The 19,506-nt window shown below is 44.3% G+C and overlaps 1 protein-coding gene across 13 annotated transcripts in view; it reads left to right on the forward strand.

Moving 5' to 3' along the window:
* The window catches only part of sox6 (SRY-box transcription factor 6), a 133,116-nt gene that overhangs the window by 95,607 nt on the left and 18,003 nt on the right, over positions 1-19,506 (forward strand). For 7 of the 13 annotated variants that reach the window (XM_085760226.1, XM_085760253.1, XM_085760243.1 and 4 more), the window contains 4 exons: positions 3,637-3,716; positions 12,268-12,417; positions 14,692-14,890; positions 15,010-15,197. In XM_085760226.1, coding sequence (XP_085616352.1) covers positions 3,637-3,716; positions 12,268-12,417; positions 14,692-14,890; positions 15,010-15,197 — 617 coding nt within the window. The remainder of the gene's footprint in view (positions 1-3,636; positions 3,717-12,267; positions 12,418-14,691; positions 14,891-15,009; positions 15,198-19,506) is intronic. The other 6 variants (XM_085760272.1, XM_085760292.1, XM_085760281.1 and 3 more) reach the window with 1 other exon arrangement.

Consider the following 19,506-nt stretch of genomic DNA (forward strand, 5'->3'; position numbering starts at 1 on the left):
TTAAAGATGTCCCACTACACACCTAAAAAAAGAAGAAGAAGAAAAAAAAAGAAAGAGATCCATGGTGTCAAATTCCTTGTTCCTCAGTTGAAGTGTTTTCTTTCACATGGTGTATTTTGGACAAATCAATCAGCGAACTAATCATTTTTTTAAAAACCGTTTTCCTGCTTTCTCTCCATTGCACAAGTGCACAGAAGGAGACAGTGTCGTGTTCACAAAAATCCCAGCGAAAAAGAAAATGATTTACGAGTGAGCCACGTAAAGGAAAAGTCCACTGTTGCTGAGACAGTACGAGAACAAGGAGCAGGGCTGAAATGGAAAGAGAAACACAAGGAAGTCAGCAGGTTCGCACCAGAACATTAAAAAGGTGTGGTAGTGCAGTTAATGAATTAACTATAAAACCACAGGATGAAAAAGAAAGTCAGCTATTTTGGAACTATGGAGCCATGACAGCTTAAACAAAGTGCCTGAGGGGGAGTCTTTTACCAGTGTGCTTTCTGCAATAGGTTTGACACGGAAAATGTTTTAGTTCAAATAACAGGAGCTATTATGGAGTCATGGTCAGGGGGTCGTCATGTGTATGGTTCTTGCATAATTCATGAGCTCATGAAGAAATAGCAAAGGGGGTCTGGAAATGACTCTTGTAGTCAGGAGAGGTATTTTTAAACCTCTATTATTTCCCCCCCCATACAACACAATATATCCAGAGAGTACAATGTTATCACCACCACCTGCAGCGTATACAGGATGCTGCCGTGTCCTTTCTCCATGAAGTGAGTGGCCAAGCATTCACTTCCAAGACTAAGGCACACTAATCTGATGTTATCATTATGAGACAGCCCCCAGGGACCACTGCTTATGACCCCCGGCCCTGTGGTGCTCACATGGCAACAGAGTCATTCTAGCACCATAGTGGTAAGTCATCACCCCGTCCACTGGCTGTGCTCAATGGCCTGGTGTTGCACGGTAGACAAGCACAGCCATAGAAACACCGACTCATCTTTTAAACAAATAGATACAAGTCGGACTTCCCAGTCTGTTCGCACTGTTTACACAGACATGGCTGCGTTCAGTCTGATGTACGTCTAATGGACCCGCAGAATGAGCCCATAGTCTTCGCTTTCCTCAGCCGGTCTTTCTCATAAGCATCCCGCTGGTATTTGGCAGCATCCTAGTGCTTTTTTTTTATCTTAAGTGTTATATTTTTTCCACATTATAGATGTCACTTTTAAACCCTTTCTGTTCTCTGCACTGTGGTTTATGTGATGCAAGTTAACTTGGAGACACAAGGATAGTTTCAACCAGATTTTAACATTGTGATCCTGCAAACAGGAACTTAAAGGGATAGTTCAACATTTTGGCCCATTGCCATAATCCCTATAGTTTTAGCAGTAGGTTCGTCACCTTTAATTGTCAGTGCAAGCTATTTTTAGAATGGCAGAGCAGAGCCGCGAGCTGCTCAGAGCTACGTTACGGAGGCTAATGGGATTTCTTGGTTTCCCTCATCAAACTCATCAAATACACAATCCAACAACTCCAAAACGCTCTGGTGGACAAGTTGTGATTCACCACGCTATGAGATAATAACGGAACGTTGTTTTCAAGGTAAATGCAGAGACTACTTGCCGAAAAACTGCTCCGTCTCGCAACGTTCTGTTATTATCTCATAGCGGCTCACGGCTCTGCTCCGCTGTTCTAAACATAGATTGCACCAACAATTAAAGTTTATGAACCTACTGCTATGACTATAGGGATTATGGCAATGGGCCAATTTGCCAAAATGTTGAACTATCCCTTTAAATTGATTAAATTAAGATTTTAAACTATACGGCTTCATAGGATCTACAGGAGAATAAAATCTTAATGTAAAATTATATATTTTTATGTTTTTCATAGCTAATAGTCCTGTTCATGAAATAAAAAATAATAATCAGGTGATAAGTGAAGATAAAGCCTCAGTGATACAGTCATATAGGTCATTTGAAAGGTCTCAGCTGCGTCTGTCAACCCTGACCAGATCTAGGACTTATATTTCATGGTATCACATGAGGGAAATATACCCTGTTGTGACTATGCCGTCACCTGAACTTCTCCCCCCCCTCCACACCCTGCACCCCCACCACCTTTAGCATTCAGAGTCCAGGCTCTGGGCATGGGACCACCAGCCCCGGCCAGTTAAGAAAACAAACAAACAAACAAAAAGAAAACTGTTTTAAACACTATTGGCACAGTGCCCGTTCTGCTGGAGCCTGGTTGGGGCAACCCGTGGAACCCAGAACCCCTCGGAGCCCGACGAGACCCCCAGGGCAGCGATGGTGTGCTCGTTTAGTGCCATGACCCTCCCCAGGTTTCACATGACATCTAAAGACATCCAGCCATTTATTATTCCCAAATCCTACGTCACAGAGGCAGACAGACAGAAAGAAAGCCATACCAAAAAAAGGAAGGAGAAGGAGGGGGGGGGGTGTAGAAATAACCACAGTGCACCCCCGCACATCCAACCCCAGCACTATTTGAAACCACTTCTGCTGTGTGATTTTATTTGCTACTAAATGGGGATTGAATTTCCATGGCCTGTATCACATTGTGCTGTGCTGTACGAGATTGCAAAGTGAGGCGAGCGGGCGAGGGCAAAGTGAAAGAGAAGGTATATACATTTACCTTGTCTGTGGCTTAATGGCTCCATATGTTTGTGAGGAGAAGTGACAGGCAGAAGTGGGGTCTGAGCGAAGGCCAACTACCCCTCCCCGCTCCCCACTGTGCAACCCCACCTCCACTCCTCCAGACACATGCTTCAGACCAACCTCCCCTCCATGAGCGCTGTGCTTGCCCCGTCTCACTGGGGCTGTTCTGTCTGTCTGTCTCAACACACTGGGGCTGAATGTGTAAAAGCCTCTGCGCCCCCGTGGATATCACTCATACTGCAGCCGTTTTTATTTCCCCCCGTCTGACAAACGCGCTGATGGCGAGCCAACAGCAGTGAATAGTAATGAATAGTGCTGCTATTTGGGAGACCAATTCTTCCTTGCTTGATCACAGTGATATGTGAGATAAGAACGTGTGTGTATATGTTTGTTTTTTTTTGCCCTTGTTATTGTGACTGCACACACTTGTTCTAACCAGTTCTCATACAAATGCTTTCGCTCTGCTGCCAAAGCTATCACTTAAACACAAACAATGCAGTATTGAACAATAGCCAGACAAGTCTACAGCTGTATGAAAAGCCTGAAAGAACATGCTGGTCCTTTTACATAATCGCTAATTGAATACCATGCATTTATTGTGAACACAAACACATGCACACACACACAAAAAAACTTTAAAGCGTTCCTAACTTGTTAAACTATGCAGTTATTGTTGTCACAGTATTTTGCAGCAGTACTGTAGTGTGCAGGTGGAGGAAGGAGGGAATGATGTGGAACGTTCCTAAGTAATCCCGCTCCAGTCAAACCAGCTTAGCCTTTTGTTAATGCAGATGTTTGGGCTTGAAGCCGAGTGCTCGTTGCAATGTGCCACATTGCTGTGGCAAAGCAACGGAGAGAGCCCGGGCTCCGTGTTGGCACTTGCCTGGCCGCTGTGGGCCGGCTCATTGTCTGAACCTGTATGCATTGTTGTCTCTCTCTCCCTCTCTGACAGGTGATAACTACCCGGTGCAGTTCATTCCATCCACAATGGCAGCTGCAGCAGCGTCAGGACTCAGCCCCCTTCAGCTTCAGGTATGTACAGTACTATGACAAAGAATGCTAGGGAAGCCCGCCAAGCCCAGGGCAGAAAGGATGGCTAAGCAGCTGTACGCTAAGTAATGAGCTGCACACTAAATAATCCTGGAGGCCCCCAGCTCACACACGCTTATCACCTTACATATGTAATTTATCCCGTTTTATAGAGGATTTATCCCCACTAGCTCTGCCAGACAGAAGAGTAAGGAAGATAATAGTTATTAGAGGGAATGAGAATCACTTTGGTTTCTTTAATCACCTGCCAGTGAATTTATCAGAAGACAATTGACTGTGTAAGCAAAGAATGTCTTTATTGCTTTTATCTAGTAAGAGCGCTGTAGTGTTTCTTTAATCTCTGTGGGAAAATAAAGAAGTAGAACGAATGGGTAAAAAATCTGAGTAATGCTAATGTGTGTGCAGGAAAAGAAAGCTCATAATATGTAATACAATGTGAGGCTGACTGGGGGTTTAGAGCCACACTGAAAATTTTGGGATAGGCTCCAAGCCCTACAGGCTGCTCCAGGACCTTTTTTCAAAACAGCATTTAAAAAGAGCCGAACCCAGGTCAGACCTTAACCCCAGGCCATAATGTTTAATAGAGATAATTATCCGCGTTTTATCCTTCAAGTTACTATTAGAAACACTTCTGCTACCACAGCAGCACTCTCAGCATGCATGAGTTTTGTTTTCATACTGGCGATAATGATTCTTTTAACTTTTAACTTTGGTTTCCATGAAAAACACACAATGGGAAGCTGGAATAACAACCACTATATGTATTCAGTGCTGCTTGTTTGGAGCAACAGTAGATTTTAAATCTATTTGAGGCTAGAAATCAGTGCTGTTCTATGGAAACAAAAGGAGGGCACAAAGGATTCAAAAGCACGTCTATAACATATGGTTAAAAAAACAAACAAACTCAAAGCTGCAGCATGTGATGCTCAACAGTATGGCGATACTAAACAAGAGAGCTAAAGACGGTGGGGGGATACACTTTGCACAGGTGTTTGTAAGAATAAAAGATGGAGGCTGCGTACGTGAATATGTTCGAGTGAGCATGTATACATATATATCACTTAGTTTGTGTATCATTGCAAAGTCCATTGGAAAGGGTTGGTTGTTCAGACAGGCATGCCGGGTCTATTTATAGTGGTGGATGAGGTCAGATGAGACAGTCATATATCTGAAGGTTGGGGTGAGGAGGGGAGACGGGTCTAGAGTCATTAATTCTGATTATGTATCTAACCCTGGGAATGGGCAAAAACAGTGCCTCCAAGACCATGACTTGGCTGACCTTTATAGAACACAGTAAACAAAAAGAGGTGCATTTTCCATTAATTGAAGTCTGTCAGCCTGTCACATATTCCGCCTGCTGGCTGCTATTTACCCTGCATAGAGACTCCCATTAAAATAGCAAGGCAAGTCAAACATGCCCTTTTCTACATAGCTGGGATCAACAAACCATGTGACTGCCACCACTTCCTCTACAAAGCATCGAGAGCCCGCTATGATTAAAAACATCATATCTACCCAGACATGGAATTAAGTTGGAGTCATCTCCTCCCTTTTAGAGCAATAATAGCAGCACCAGCGCTCTCCCACTGCTTCAAGATCCAGCTGTTGAAAAGCAGATTTTAATACACACATGAGTAGAAAAGTAGCAGAAAGAAAAATCTTATCAACAATGTCCAAATCACAATCACAATCGCAGTGAGAAAAATAGGTATTTAAAGGGACTACGAGGAGTTTCGGAAAGCAAAGTGTTTTCACACTACACTTCCCATGAGCCTCTGCGCACACGGTGAAATTCTTGGACCGGCGCATGACGGACGAAAGTGAAAACATTTGCCAAGAATGTTTTTATTAATCAAGAATGAAAATCGGGGGTTCGAAGACGATCAGATACCATTGTAGTTCCGATCATAAACGGCGATTCGGCTGCGTTATTCCCATGACCCGCCAGGCAGCGTCCTGGAAACCGAAACTAGGAAATGCTGGGCGAGTCGACCACTAAATAATAATAACAAAATAACTATAAAGACAAAACTATATATTCATTGAAAATAGACCCATTAACAAGTGGGTAATGTAGATTCATCCACATTAATATGAGACTCTTTTATAACCAAAAGCAAACTACTCTGATAAGTAATGCAGTGTAGCGCCCATGACTGCACAGAGTTAACACAAAAACACTATTAAAATAAAATGAAATAATGAAATGAACGAGTTTATTTTTCATGCATCATCAAGCAGAAGACTACACTAACCCCTTAAACTGTCCTAAACTTTTCCAGCTCCACCTCCTCCAAGGCCATTCGTCCTCATCTCCCTCACACAAACACACACACACACACACACACACACATAAACATGCACGCAAAAATCCCCATACACATATAGCTGAGGAGGTTGTTCTCCCCTCCCCCCACCCAACTCCCAATTAAAATATCTCCTCCTGTCAGCTCCATGGCAAGGTATAATTTTCACCAATTTACTCAGTTTAGATTGTGCAATATATGAACCTTAAAAATTATCTTATTGGAAGAATTAATTCCCACAATGCTGCAGAGGTAATGTGATCAGCCATCCAGTCAGAAAGGCTAGCCGCTCCGTCAGTCTTAATGTTGGCCACGCAGCCTCTTCACAATCTCCTCTGTCATAACAGTCTGGGATCCCAACCCCCCTAAGCACCCCCCCCACCACCACCCCAACCCCCCACCCTCTGCCCTTTCTCTCTAAGAGAAGAAAACCCAACAAGGTAACAAAGGCTTAAAGCTGATGGATGTAAATGAATCTTCCAGGAAGCGTTTGAGTGTTGGAGACTGTAATTTGCTTGTCAATACAGGGTGGTAGCATCACTCTGGTGGCTGGCAGTCGGCAAGTGGCTGTCACCAGGCGTTGCTGTACCACAGGGCAATTTCACTCAATGTTTTCCTGACAGATTGGCTCTCGTTCTCAACTCACAGGAGAGGAAGGCGGGTAAACTATCCCTTGCGCGACATGCCCCTCTTCATTAGTGCCCACACAGAGCTGGGATGAGCCCAGGACCAGCAGGAAACAATGGCTCCATCCCCGCCTGTCCTTCCCTGATTACAACTGACACCTCTCACCTAACAGAGGAAATTGTGTTCAGATTGTAGCCCAATCTGTCCGGACATCTACTATATTCAATTGAGCGAAGGTACAAGAAGGGAATTTCCCTAATTCCACAAAAGAATTTTCTATCTGGGGGTGAAACTTAATTTGCTGTTTGTACACTATATCCGGCATCAGTTGCCAAGTGAAAAACAATTTACTTAGGGCCAATATGAACTTAATATATGTGACCCGAGCCAGTAAACAGGAAGGATCTTTGAGAAAAGTCCTGTTTTTTGTCATTGGAGGCAGACTTTGGGGGTTAAGCCATTTTAAAGAAAGCATTAACAGAACATCTGGGCTCTCTGTGTGCAGTATCACTGCGGACTAAATAAACAAAAATCCTCTGTTTTCACTCAGTCAAAGATTCATTTTCTATCTCTTAGCGTCTCTGTCTTGCTTTTCCAATTTCCCGTACGCATCTTGAATCTTCTACAAGTGTCTTAGTTTGTGTATTTCTCTCTCTAATACTCCCTTCCTCTTTTCGGTTTTGAGTGTTACACTCGCTCTCTCTCTCTCGGTCCTGATTGTCCAGACCCATCGCATCCTCGTGCTTTACAACAGTGGAAGTCAAGCTGCTTGAGCGAAGACTTAACGCTGCAATTACCAGCCACCGCATTCTCCGTGGCATCTCTCTGGGCCTGTGATAAACCTGGGCCCAGCCTCGGCGCACGCTCCCACTATAAAGATGAAAAGAAGCCCACATGCGCAGCGACAACTTGGACCAGATCTCAAGCAGACAGACATATCTGAAGGAGTCCTCAGTGGCTCAGACGACTGGAGTGATAAGAAAGAGTGTTACACAGTCAGGGACAAACAGGAAGAAAGTGGGAGAGCAGCAAACTGCGCATTATCTTTTGTTTGAATGTAAACGGTAAACGTCTGTGTAGTACAGATGTGAAGGAATGGCTTCCATCATTAACAAGTGAAGCACTTTTGACTTTGAAAGAGAGAGAAAAAGGGAGAGAGAGAGGAGGAGGAGGAGGTGGAGGAGGGGAGAGAACAGACATACTGTAGAGAGCAGCTGTTTCTGTGTTTATGAGCAGAGGAGCTGGGTCTTTGAAGGTAACCCAGAGCAGTGCAGCAATGCTAGCTGTGTGTGGAAGGCTGGCTAATAGGACGGCTAGGTGAGCAGCTGGATGGAGGCAGTGGTGAACAGAGGGACAGATGGACAGATAGAGTGGATAATGCAGTGAGCAACTTTGAATGGGAGGGTTGGCTCTGGGGCCCCTGGGCTTGGAGAAACCCACACACACACATACATATACACATACACAGGGCAGACTGTGTGTGTGTGTGTGTGCCAGAGAGAGAAACTGATAGAGAAGGACTTACATATATATACTGTAGATGTAAGATAGAGAAATAGAGAAAGCCAAGAGGAGGGAGGAGGGGTGAGGGCAGAGCAGGTTGGGTGCCAGCAGACGAGACAGATGTTGGGCCATACTGGAAAGCATCGGCACAGTGCACCAGGACGCCTTCCTCCACTCCTGACATCTGGGCCTAGCCCGGGTCAGCCTGCCTGGTCGCCATGGGCAATGAGCCTGTACAAGCCTTGTGGCAAACTGGGCTGGCGCTGTGCTGCCTTTTAAATGGTGTGGTGCACTGAAGCACAGTTAATGCCCTCATATCCAGCCCAGTGCTCCGCGCCCAGGCCAGGCAGAGGTGAATGAGACATTGACAGACAGACAAGACAAGACAAGACGGACAGATAGACTCGTTTGCAAACACAAAGAGATGAGAGAGCGATTAATAGAGATAATGCAATTGAATTAGTTTTAGAAACTGTTTGGATTTTACTGTAGGCAAATATTTGTCTTTATTTTTTTATGTTTTTAGTTTCAAATGTGCAATTCAGGGTCATTGCTGGCAGCAACAAATCCGACAAATATTTGCCACTTATTTTCCAGCACATTTTTGCTACACTGTGACTGAAAAAAAAAAGTGTTTTTCCACAGAAAGTTTTATTTTATTCTCGACACTACCTACCAGGCACAGTTTGTTCAAGTGCTAGCAGAAAGAGAGAGGGGGGGGGGGGGCACCAGACAATGAATGTTTTTCTCGAAATTGATTATATATCGAGTCATATTATCAGCTAAACAAACAAGGCCGCCCGTCGAAATCGCAGCTCATACCTGTGAGATGTCTAACATCATCAGCAGAGTGTGTAATCTCAGTTTAATGTCACAGGCAGAGAAGCGAACCTCCCTGTTTAACCTCTGCTGCCTCCAGAGGGCTTGTTTTTAATTACCAGAGGCTAACAAGCTGACCTTGGCCATGCTGCATTCACTTTGAATCCATGCTCGCTGAGATCTGCTCCGCTCTACTGGGAAACAAGGAAGTGATGGGGTCAGAGGAGAAAACCTTACATTTTGTGCTTGTGTGTCATCTCATAAATGCTTGTTTTTTTCTCTATTATAAAACAGGGTTTGTTTTTAGAAAAGTGCAAAACCTTTCAAAGCACTGGAAAAAAAAAAAAAAAAAGAATAAATCAACACATGTGTTACATGTAATACTCGTTATACAAGCATGCTTTTAACAATGGAACATGGCATGAATTTGCTCCTGCTGTCAAGTTAAGAGAACACATGTAATGCGCATTTCCTTTTTTGTCTGATTTCTTTTAACACCCACATTGCAAGCTCATTAGCTATTATTTCCTTTTGCTGCTTTCGGCCATCATACAAGCTGTGCCTTAGTGTGCTCTGTGGCTTTTCATCAGCACAAGTATAATATGTGTCCTAGAAGATGGAAAAAAAAGAAAGAAAACAACTCGTGTTAAGAGTATACTGGGGGGGAAAAAAATCCATGGAAGATGGAAACAGAAGGGCCCCGAGTTCCTCCCAGGCTTTAGCCTACTCCTCCAATACCCCAGAGTTGGAGCATTGACTTTCAGCTTGACCCTCATTACCATGAACCTTTTGCTGCCCCCACCTGGCAAGTAGATATGAAGAAGGGGCTATTAGATGTGAGAGAGTCAACTGGGGGAAGCAGGCAGATGTCTTCTGCTCGGGGAGAGCAGCCTTGGCAGGATGCATCATCCTTCAGCCTTGGACACCAAAATGCCCTTTTACACCAACGGCTTCTTTCACTGTTTCATGAGGTTGTTGTTTCTACCCGAGAGTGTCAAACTATTTTGTAATTTGGAGCAAACATATTGTCCGGCGTCTACCAAGCCACACTGTAACGCAAACGGCAAAAGCGTCCAGACAGCACACAACAATGAACACTGGCGGACTGCATACGAGCAGCGCGTGGTGGGTTAACACACCTTTCATCCGCCTCTCCCTCTGATTGTATTTATTGTTCTTTGGCTCTTGGAGGTAGACTGTTCCTGGTTACAAGCTTCTCACCCCATGGCACTGACCTGCTAATCAGCGCTGAAAAGGGGCATCCTGACTGCGTCTAATTTGAGGCAAAGTCTAATTACGCTCTTTTTCCGGGACAATAAAGTTCTTCCCACTCAAGGTCAGGGGCATGCCAGAGCGACAGGCCTGTTAGCAAACATCTGTCCAACAGACTCCGCTTCCGCCCTTCTACCAAGGCTCATGTGTAGCCTGGAGTGACAGGCGGTGAATGGAGTATCCCCTCGCTCTCTTTCTCTGTCACTGTTTTTTCTCGCCACACACCGCCCGCACACGCACTGACACACAGAGATGCCTTTACCACTGACATTAACTAAAGTCTAGCTTTGGATGAGGAGAAAACAGAGTTGGGTTCGCTCCCGTGTGTCCGTTCCTGTCGGAGACAAAAGGCTGTTTGTGAGCGAGGTGGGGGCAGTGCTATCATTGTGGGAACATAATCAGTCTGTCATTTCCGCTGCCCATGTGCTGTTGTTATCCCCAGGTCCCCTGGAAGAATGGGGCTTTTGTACTGCCGCTTATATGGCAGTGATAAAGTTTCTTACAGGAGCACATATGTGTTTATATCTGGAGATATGTGCGTGGACATAAAGTGCTTTGTTTGGTTTTTAGCCCCACATCTATACTGCCGAAGGTGAGGCCAGCGGGGCCGCTGCCTGTGTCACTTTTTCCCTTCCACACAAATGCCGGTCTGTACACGGCCGGTCGGACCAGGAAATGAGAAAGGGTTTGCTGATTGGCCAGAGGAAGAGAAATTAGATTCTCCCTGACAGCACCATCTGACTGAGTAACACAACAAACCCTGAGGTTTACCTAGTCTGAAGAAAGCAGGCCAGCGGGGGAGTTAAGGGCTGCTATCTGTCTGATGAAGTGAGGTCTAAGATTACATGGAGTAACACTCTTCCCCAGACAGTAGCTCTATTTGACAGACCCCTGCCATTTGCAGCAGGAGACAAAAGCCAATTTCATCACTTACCTGGTGGCCAATCAATGCCGACCTGGGGCGGAAAGAAGTCTCAGCGGTGCGCGAGTGCCGGGCTCTGTGGGCGCAGAAAAACAAGCACAAAAATAATCATTAAATCAAATCAGTCTGGCATCATTTGTTTCAGATTTTAATGGTATACAAAACCATACATACAGTACATACTGTAGGACATAATGTCATGACATTAAACTGTAACTTTACCCAGGATAAAGGATGAATTACGATGTCAAAAAATCTGATCCAACAGACAATTAGCAGCCTGTGGCTCACCAGATATTTTTTTAAATACTTCCAAACCTTCATATCAACGTCTTTAACCAGGCTTTCTAGTATATGCCATGTAATTAGTCCAGTGGTGGAAATGTAAATTGAGCTTTCAGAGTTCAACCCTGTTACAGGCAGAAGTGTTATTGAGTGCTTCGCCAGTCATTTGAACCACCCACTTGTGTGGTAATGTCACCAACAGTTGGACATCTTACTGATTTCCCGCCAAGGAAAATAACGGTGATTACATCAGTGTTCTTTGTGCAGGTTTCTAAGCCTTAATAATGCTTGTGTTTAAAATATTCTGTGATGGCAATCCAACTGAGGTTGGGTTTCTAACATTGTGGAATGGGACTGTCTCACATGGCAGCGTGGAGACAAATCACAGGCTAGAAACTTCAATAGGAAGCTGTGTAGATCTAGAGAAATGAGAGATCTTTGCTAACACACTTGCATCCAGTCGGCAAACTTTTTCTCTGTGATGAGTGGAAAATAGGGGCTCCAAGTATTTTGAATGAAAGCCATCTCTGTGTGGTTTTTAAGACTGCTGTCTCTCTCTGGGTTCAGCCTTTGAAATACAGTTAAGACCTTTGATGGAGGTTCTCTGCCAGCCTCATGGAAAGAGAGGAAAGACGTAAAAGAGAGAGAGAGTGAGAGTGAGAGAGAGAGAGAGGGGGGAGATGAAGGCAGACACAGAAGCAGAGAGTTCTAGGGAGAGGAAAAGACAGAATATAAAACTTCGAATGTTTGCTGGATTTGGATGTTAACGCCTTGCGGGTTTCTCTCCACCTCCCTACAGCAACTATATGCCGCCCAGCTTGCCAGCATGCAGGTCTCTCCCGGAGCCAAGATGCCCCCGCTCCCCCAGCCCCTCAATGCGAGCGGGCCCATTTCTCCCTCCTCTCTGAAGAATGACAAGAGTTCCTCCAGCCCCATCACTCAAGTCAAGGTACAAACCCTCAATTCCATCACTCTGCCCGCCAGCCCGCCAGCCCGGACCTTGAGTGGTACTTGACCTAGCCTAGTTGGTGTTGTCTCAATAAAGTAGCATCTACACTGTTCACTATTTCAGTCGGTGCTTACAGCCAGCCGGTGCTGAGCCCAACATCTAACAGGCCATCAATCTGTGGTGCTTTAACAAGGCCCTCTCTCTCTCTTAACCAGAGCTCTGTGGACATGGTTGCTATGGCTATGGCTGCTCCAAGCCAGTAATTTGTGGAACACATGGCTTCTAATTTTTTTTATTTTTTTTTAACACACAAAAAAAAAGTTTTTTTTGTTCTTTTTATGCAACTGAAATGGACCAAAACCATTTACTACGCGGCCATACAAATGCCGTCAAAACTGAAGCGTAAAAACTAGGATTGTTGACTTTTCTTTTTTTTTTACCTTGTAAACAAACCAAAACGGAGGATGTGTGTTTTCTGCTGCTGCTGCTGCCGTATGGCACGACTCCACTAGACCTCCACGCAGAGGGAAAAGCCATATACATCATCCTCACTCACTAAGGTCATAATCAGAAACATGTGCCCATTTGGAGTAGTTTAGCTTAATAATATCACAATGGAGAAAGACCATAAATCATCTCCTTGAAATGGTAGCAAGACGCTCTGGCTTTCTTTTCACACTCACACACACATGCACAACCGTTGAGGTCTCCTGCACTCCCGGGATTTAGATTGAAAGATTGCCCTTAAACTGACTCAACACTGTCATTTCATAACACGAGCACAATTCTTTATTTACTACTTCAGTCGGTAAGATTGATGTGGAATAGGCCAAATATTAACACAACACCAGCTCTTGTCAAAATATTAGAAATGTGGCCAAAATATTACAATATAAGCTACTTGAGATGAAATTAATCATATAGAAATGGAAAGCAAACACACACTGGCATCCTCCCATGTGTATCTACAGTTCAGTGGAATCAGATTGCCTTTAGTTTTGTTTGTCTGCTTTCAGCTTCAGTGCATGACAAACTGTTATTGGCACAGCAATAACAAGGCCTTGGGGCAGTCTATGCTTGAGCCATATGTTTGGACAAGGAGACACTTGGGCTTTGAAAAATACTGTTAACGACAGCATGAGTCCTAATCTGATGCAAAAGACTCGCTGTACACACATACACACACACATAGGATTTATAAAGTGCGAAGTGTCATGTCTCTACTGGGATGCAAATGTTTTAGTTGTTTCCATTCAAAATGCAGAACAGGTGTCATCCTGAATATATCTATATTGAAGATGCTTAAATATCAATGTTATTTTTGATTAAAATATTTGAAAATATGTTAAATTATCATGATATCTGGTAAACAGTGGAAATATATAAACTGTTGTCAACATTGCACAGATTGCCTCACAGCTTTTTGGGGGGTTACGGTACCAATGAAGAGGCTCTGAGATGCCTGCTTTGTGGTTTGTTAGGTAACCACAGATAAAACATGTTTGGTCCCAGTATGCAAACCGCTGAGGATGGCACCTTGGATAACACTGCTCTTTATCTCTCATCAGTAACTGCTCTAAAAGGCTGTAACCAGCCCAGCAACAAACACACACACACACACACACACACACACACACACACACACACACCGTCCTCTGACCTCATCTCTGATCTACACTATTGAGGGTTTTATTTTTTCTTAAATCACATCTTTTTTTCTTTTTTCTTCGGAATAGGCATATCAAAGCAGATGATACAACCAAGTATGCACAAATGAGGAATGAAATTAGAAAACAAGTTAATGAAGTAGATAATGTAAGTCGACATCTGATGAATGGAACAGCTGTCTTTGATCACTGGCACCGCCGTTATCTGGTCATTATTTATTCTTCGAACCAGAGTGCAGACACAGAGAGCAGGGAGGAGGAGGAGAGGGAGAACAGATGAAGATGTACAGAGAGACAGAATCTGCTTTAATTAGTGTGAACAAAGGCGCCGGGCAACTGTGAAGGAAGATCGCAGTGGCACAGCTCCTAAAGCAAGATGGACAGAGGAGACAGAGGAGTGGAGGAGAGGAGAGGAGAGGAGAGGAAAAGGAGAGGAGCAGAGAGGAGAGGAGAGAGGAGGTGTGGGTCAGGACAGGGATCCTATAATTAACCAGGAACAGAGGAGAACTGTGCTGTCTGGGAATTCAGAGCTTCTTGAAAAGGGGAGGAGGGGGTGCACCTATTCACATCTGTCTTCTCTCATCCTCCTATCTCTGCTGCCGTTTAGGAGGAAGGAACGCAGCCGCTCAACCTGTCCGCTCGGCCAAAGACGACAGACATGGTCAAATCCCCCACATCCCCGACACAAAACCTGTTCCCCGGCAGTAAAAACAGCCCCAACAGTCTCCTCGGCAAAGGCGGCATCCCCAGCCCGCTCGGAGGAGGCCTGGGACGGGGCTCTTCCCTGGGTAAGACCTACGACTTCAGTAAGCAAACTTAAAATATAGCTAATATTTTTTAGGAGCTGAAAATGTTTAGATGTTTTTTCTTTTTGCATTCAAGCAAACTAATGTGTGCGTGTGTATGTGTGTTTGTGTGCATGTAGATATTCTGTCAAGCCTAAACTCCACCGCGCTGTTCGGGGACCAGGACACAGTGATGAAGGCCATCCAGGAGGCGAGGAAAATGAGGGAGCAGATCCAGAGGGAACAGCTGCAGCATCACCAGCAGGGCATGGAGGCGAAGCTGTCCGCCCTCACTTCAGTGGGTCTCAACAACTGCAGAGTTGACAAGGTTAGGACCGCCATCATGTCGTCTGCTGCTCCTTTAATCCTAGTTCAGGTCACCTCCACTGCAAGTTGTCTTGCAGTTTTTTGTTTTTTTTTTCCCCGTAAAGCAACAACACACTACAGAGAGTGTTGAGCTCTTCCTAAAAAAGTAGTGAAGAAGGAAAAACTATTGAAGAAAGTGGATCATGGTGGTTTTAATACAGCAGTCATTCTTAAGACTAATATTTTTCTTTAATCCAAGTCCAGGGTGGTCAGATTGATAAGAGCTGGCGCACTTCAGCATGTGCATGTCCGATTACTGAAATTAGTCTGAATATGTTTGTGTGTGCGTGTTTAGAGGGCTCGGCGTTGTTGATGTTGGTGTGAGGGGCCGTGACAGGCCATGGCAGTGCCCGGTGTGGGTTAAGAAGACTCTGAAGTCTCTGCCCAATTAAAGCAGACTCGCAGCCCTCTCTCCGTCCCCTGACACGGGATGGGGCTGCTTTGTACCAGGAGCACACACTCCCAGGGATTCCCTTTAAAAATATCTTCAATCGATGAGTCAATCAAGGAGAGAAAAAAAAGCTGTCCTCCTCTCTTCAGCTTGATGCCATGTTGCCAGTTGGCTGTGAGGAGCAGGCAGGAACTGGGAGCGATGCTCATTAATATTTCAGCACCTGACACTTTCAACCAACAGCCTCAACTAGGTCAATGTATATGTAAAAAAGTCAATGAATATCTATTTTGATTTCCCCCTAATTTGGGTGTTTTGGAAGAGATCACTGTCTATGCAGGTGGCAATCAACTATGCTCTTACTGAAGTAAAGCAAATAAATTAGTGCAGCCCACAGAGAGGACGCAGCTGGAGGGTCTCTGCACTGATCCCTCACTAACCAGAGGAGAGACGCTCTTTACAATAATGAATCAAAACATTATATCTTTTTTTTAACATGCAATCTTGTACACAATAAAATCTTTAAGTTTTCTTTCCTGTATCCTTTTTTTAAAAAATCTTTCTGTCTTTCCTTCAAACATGTTATCTGAGGCCTTAAGCATGCGTATGTGGAAAACCCTCAGTCACGTTAACCGGTGGTCAGCAAGCTGCTGAATCTGCCATGACATGAAAGCAGTAAATGAACAATGCTTGTAAAGAGACACTTTCAACAGGCTGCACACACCTTTACAGCCACATTGTCCCGAGCAGGTAGAGCTTACTGGGATTTTCACGCCCGGCTTGAGTAGGATTTCGTTTGGTTTCCTCTAAATTTAGGACTTGTCTGCTCAAACCTATGTTAAAGCAATCAGCTCAGAGGAGGAGGAGGAGGAGGAAGGAGGGGGGGGTTCTCTCTTTTGTTGTTTTTTTTCTCCCTAAAGGGATCCTGTGCTTAAATTTTAGTCAGTCACTCTTCACCTATAATCTACCTTTTGTCTGCGTTTGCCACCTGAGGAGGGTGAGTGTGTTTTTAAGAAGGAGTGTGCGTGCATGGGTGTGTATGTACTTTGGGTGGAGGGGGTGGGGTAAGTAAATGTTAAACCATACTAGTTAGATCATAGTATCGACAACACAAAGATGAAATGCTGAAATGCCAGATAGTAATTAGACTACGCTCAGGTGGAAAATGTGATTGTTGCATTGTTACAACCCGTCATTTGAAGTAATTGAGACCCCCCCACACACACACACATTCACATACACATACATATATGCACTTGATGCAAAGACCGACTAATATCAATAATTGAAAGCAGCACCTCAGGTAATATGTTTCTGTTTTCATTACATCCTTGTCTTGTCTTGTTGAATGACACCTTAACCGAGGCCCACGCTCGACTCCCCGGCTCGTGCAAATCACGGTGAGATATTGTCACCTTTTAGTTTCAGTGACACCGGTCCTATTAGGATGGTGTGAAATTAGAGGCACGCTTTATCAAGTCAGCTAAAAGAATTGCCCCATCATCTTCATCCTTCGGCCGCAATAAAGAACAGCAGGTTGTAATTCAGCTGGTGCAATGAGAGGGAAGGAGAGAGAGTCTTTTGCTGATACAAGCCAACGGACTAGAAAGGTTTGAATGCCCCAGATAAAAGCTTTCACTTTGGTCAGTTTCAGAATATTAATATTTCAAGAAAGCGCCTCACCTGACATAAATATGGTGTGGTCTTTAATAGCTTTCCTCCTAGTCTCTTGTTTGGAAGTTTATCATAGTGAGAGCTTACATGAGGAAGATTCTGGAGAGGTAACATAAATGGGATTAAGGAGAGGTTAAGATCATCCAGTGTGGCTGTTAGAGGGGGATATTAAATATTGATTTATCCCACTGTAATGACCAGGCACAGGAGTGGGTCTAAGTGCTGCTTACAGATGGATCAATTCATCTTTTCATACAAAGTGTGTCTGAACAGTACAATGCATTCCTCCCTAACCTTTATCACTATGGCTGTAGCTCCGTCTCTCCCTCCCTCCCTGCCAGGCCGTTGACCTAGGAGAACATGGTGTAGATCAGACTCTCTGTTCTACACTATACAAGCCTTTAACCTGAGGACATGTAAAATATTCATGTTTTACTGGAGCAGATTTTCTTGCTTGTCTTTTTATTTGTCTGTTTTTACTATATCCCATCAGTACAATAAAACCTTTTACAACCCTTCTGCAATTTACCTTTTTGAAATATTTATCCAAAGATATTATTGTCTGCAGAGGGCAATTACTTTGTTCCATTATTTACTATCTCCTCCTCACTCGGTGGAAGCTTTTACCTAGAATGCACCAGTGTGCCTACAGTCAAACACGGCACATCTCAATCCATTTGTAACCTTTTGAATTGTTTCCCTCTATTATGCACTGTAGCTATAACTGGCCTTGCTGTTTTTCAGGGTCATGGGTGAAGGTGAAAATGTAATTTCCCCCATGTTGCCCTCTCTGTGTCCAGGCAGTATATACAGCTTACATAATTAAGTGATGGAAGTTTCTGTGTACATCAACTGTAAATTATAAATTGCTTTTTTATGGGAGGCTGAATTATTCAATTTCAGCTTCAGTGACTGTTTTCAAAAACAAAAAATCTATTTCAAATCCCTGACTGAAGTGGCGTCCAAAGTGACTGGATAGAAAAAGCAGAGAGCAGATGATGAGAGTCGGCCTCTGGCCAACCACAGAAAAAGAGATAAAAGTCTTACCACATTTTAGGCAAATGACAACATAGTCCTTTGGCCCAAATCTGCCTTTTTATTGGCCCTGGGGGGCGGCGGCCAAGCCTTGATGTTGAACCCTGCCTAGTCAGGTATGACTGATTTCTCGTGCCCTCAGTTCAGATAGATGATGCGCATGTGACGTCCTGGAGGTTGTGCGGATAAAATATATTCCTCTGCTGACATGTCCCTAACTGGAATCAAAAGGTGAAAGGCCAGTGTATTAACCTATTGAACTGCCCTTTTCTGCCCCGCAGCACCTCCTCTCCTCAGTATTGATGACTACAATTGTCCATTTCCCGTATCCCAAAGCTCAGCCTGTAAATATTCAAATGGAGCTTACACTGGTGCTCCACAAAATCCACACTCCTAACCTATTGGTTATAGTGGTTATACTGTTCCCTTCAGCATGTGTATGTGTGTGATTTTGTGTGTGTGTGCATACACGTGCATGCATGTGTGTGTGTGTATGTGATGCCAGGGCCCTATTCAGGCAAAGCCCTCACAAAGACTTTGAATATAATCTTGTCTGGTCTGCAGCCCTGGAAGCAATTTTCTGCTCCTTTTCGACTGCTGTCTTGGAAATTGCAAACCAAGGCGTTTTGGCTGCAATGTAAATCCTTGGCATACAAGGGTTTGCCCATCCAAATTAGATTATGCTCAGCTCCCAGACACTGGCTGTAGCCAGCAAGTGCTATTGTGAAGATTGCTTACATTAATGCTTTGTCCAATTGTTCACATTTGCCAAAAGAATAAAAATAATGTATGACTCTGTATAATATGCGCCAGTGCGAGTGTGTTTGTGTGTATGTGTGTGTCTGCGGGCTCCTGTTCCAGGTCAGGTCTTTTGCTCTGTCTCGCCTCTTCCCCAGAAAGACATCAAAACTGCATCTTGGTGGGGTCATTTGGCGGTGGTAGCTCCATTATTTTCTACAGTTGTCATTTTACATGGTGAATTTCTGGCTTGCTGCAGTCGCTCAGAAAAGCTGCTGGCCTCGGTGGCAAAGACCTGTGAAGCCACGTTCACCACAAGGCACATACAACAAAGAGCAAGGAAAAGAATAGATCACAAAGAACCATTTATAGTCTATGGTATTGTTGCAGTAGCAACACAATGGCTCCAGTGTCCAACAAGTCTTGAGGTTTT

The sequence above is a fragment of the Trachurus japonicus genome, chromosome 3, assembly GCF_045865225.1.
Source record: "Trachurus japonicus isolate A0001 chromosome 3, Traja_1.0".
NCBI lineage: Eukaryota > Metazoa > Chordata > Actinopteri > Carangiformes > Carangidae > Trachurus > Trachurus japonicus.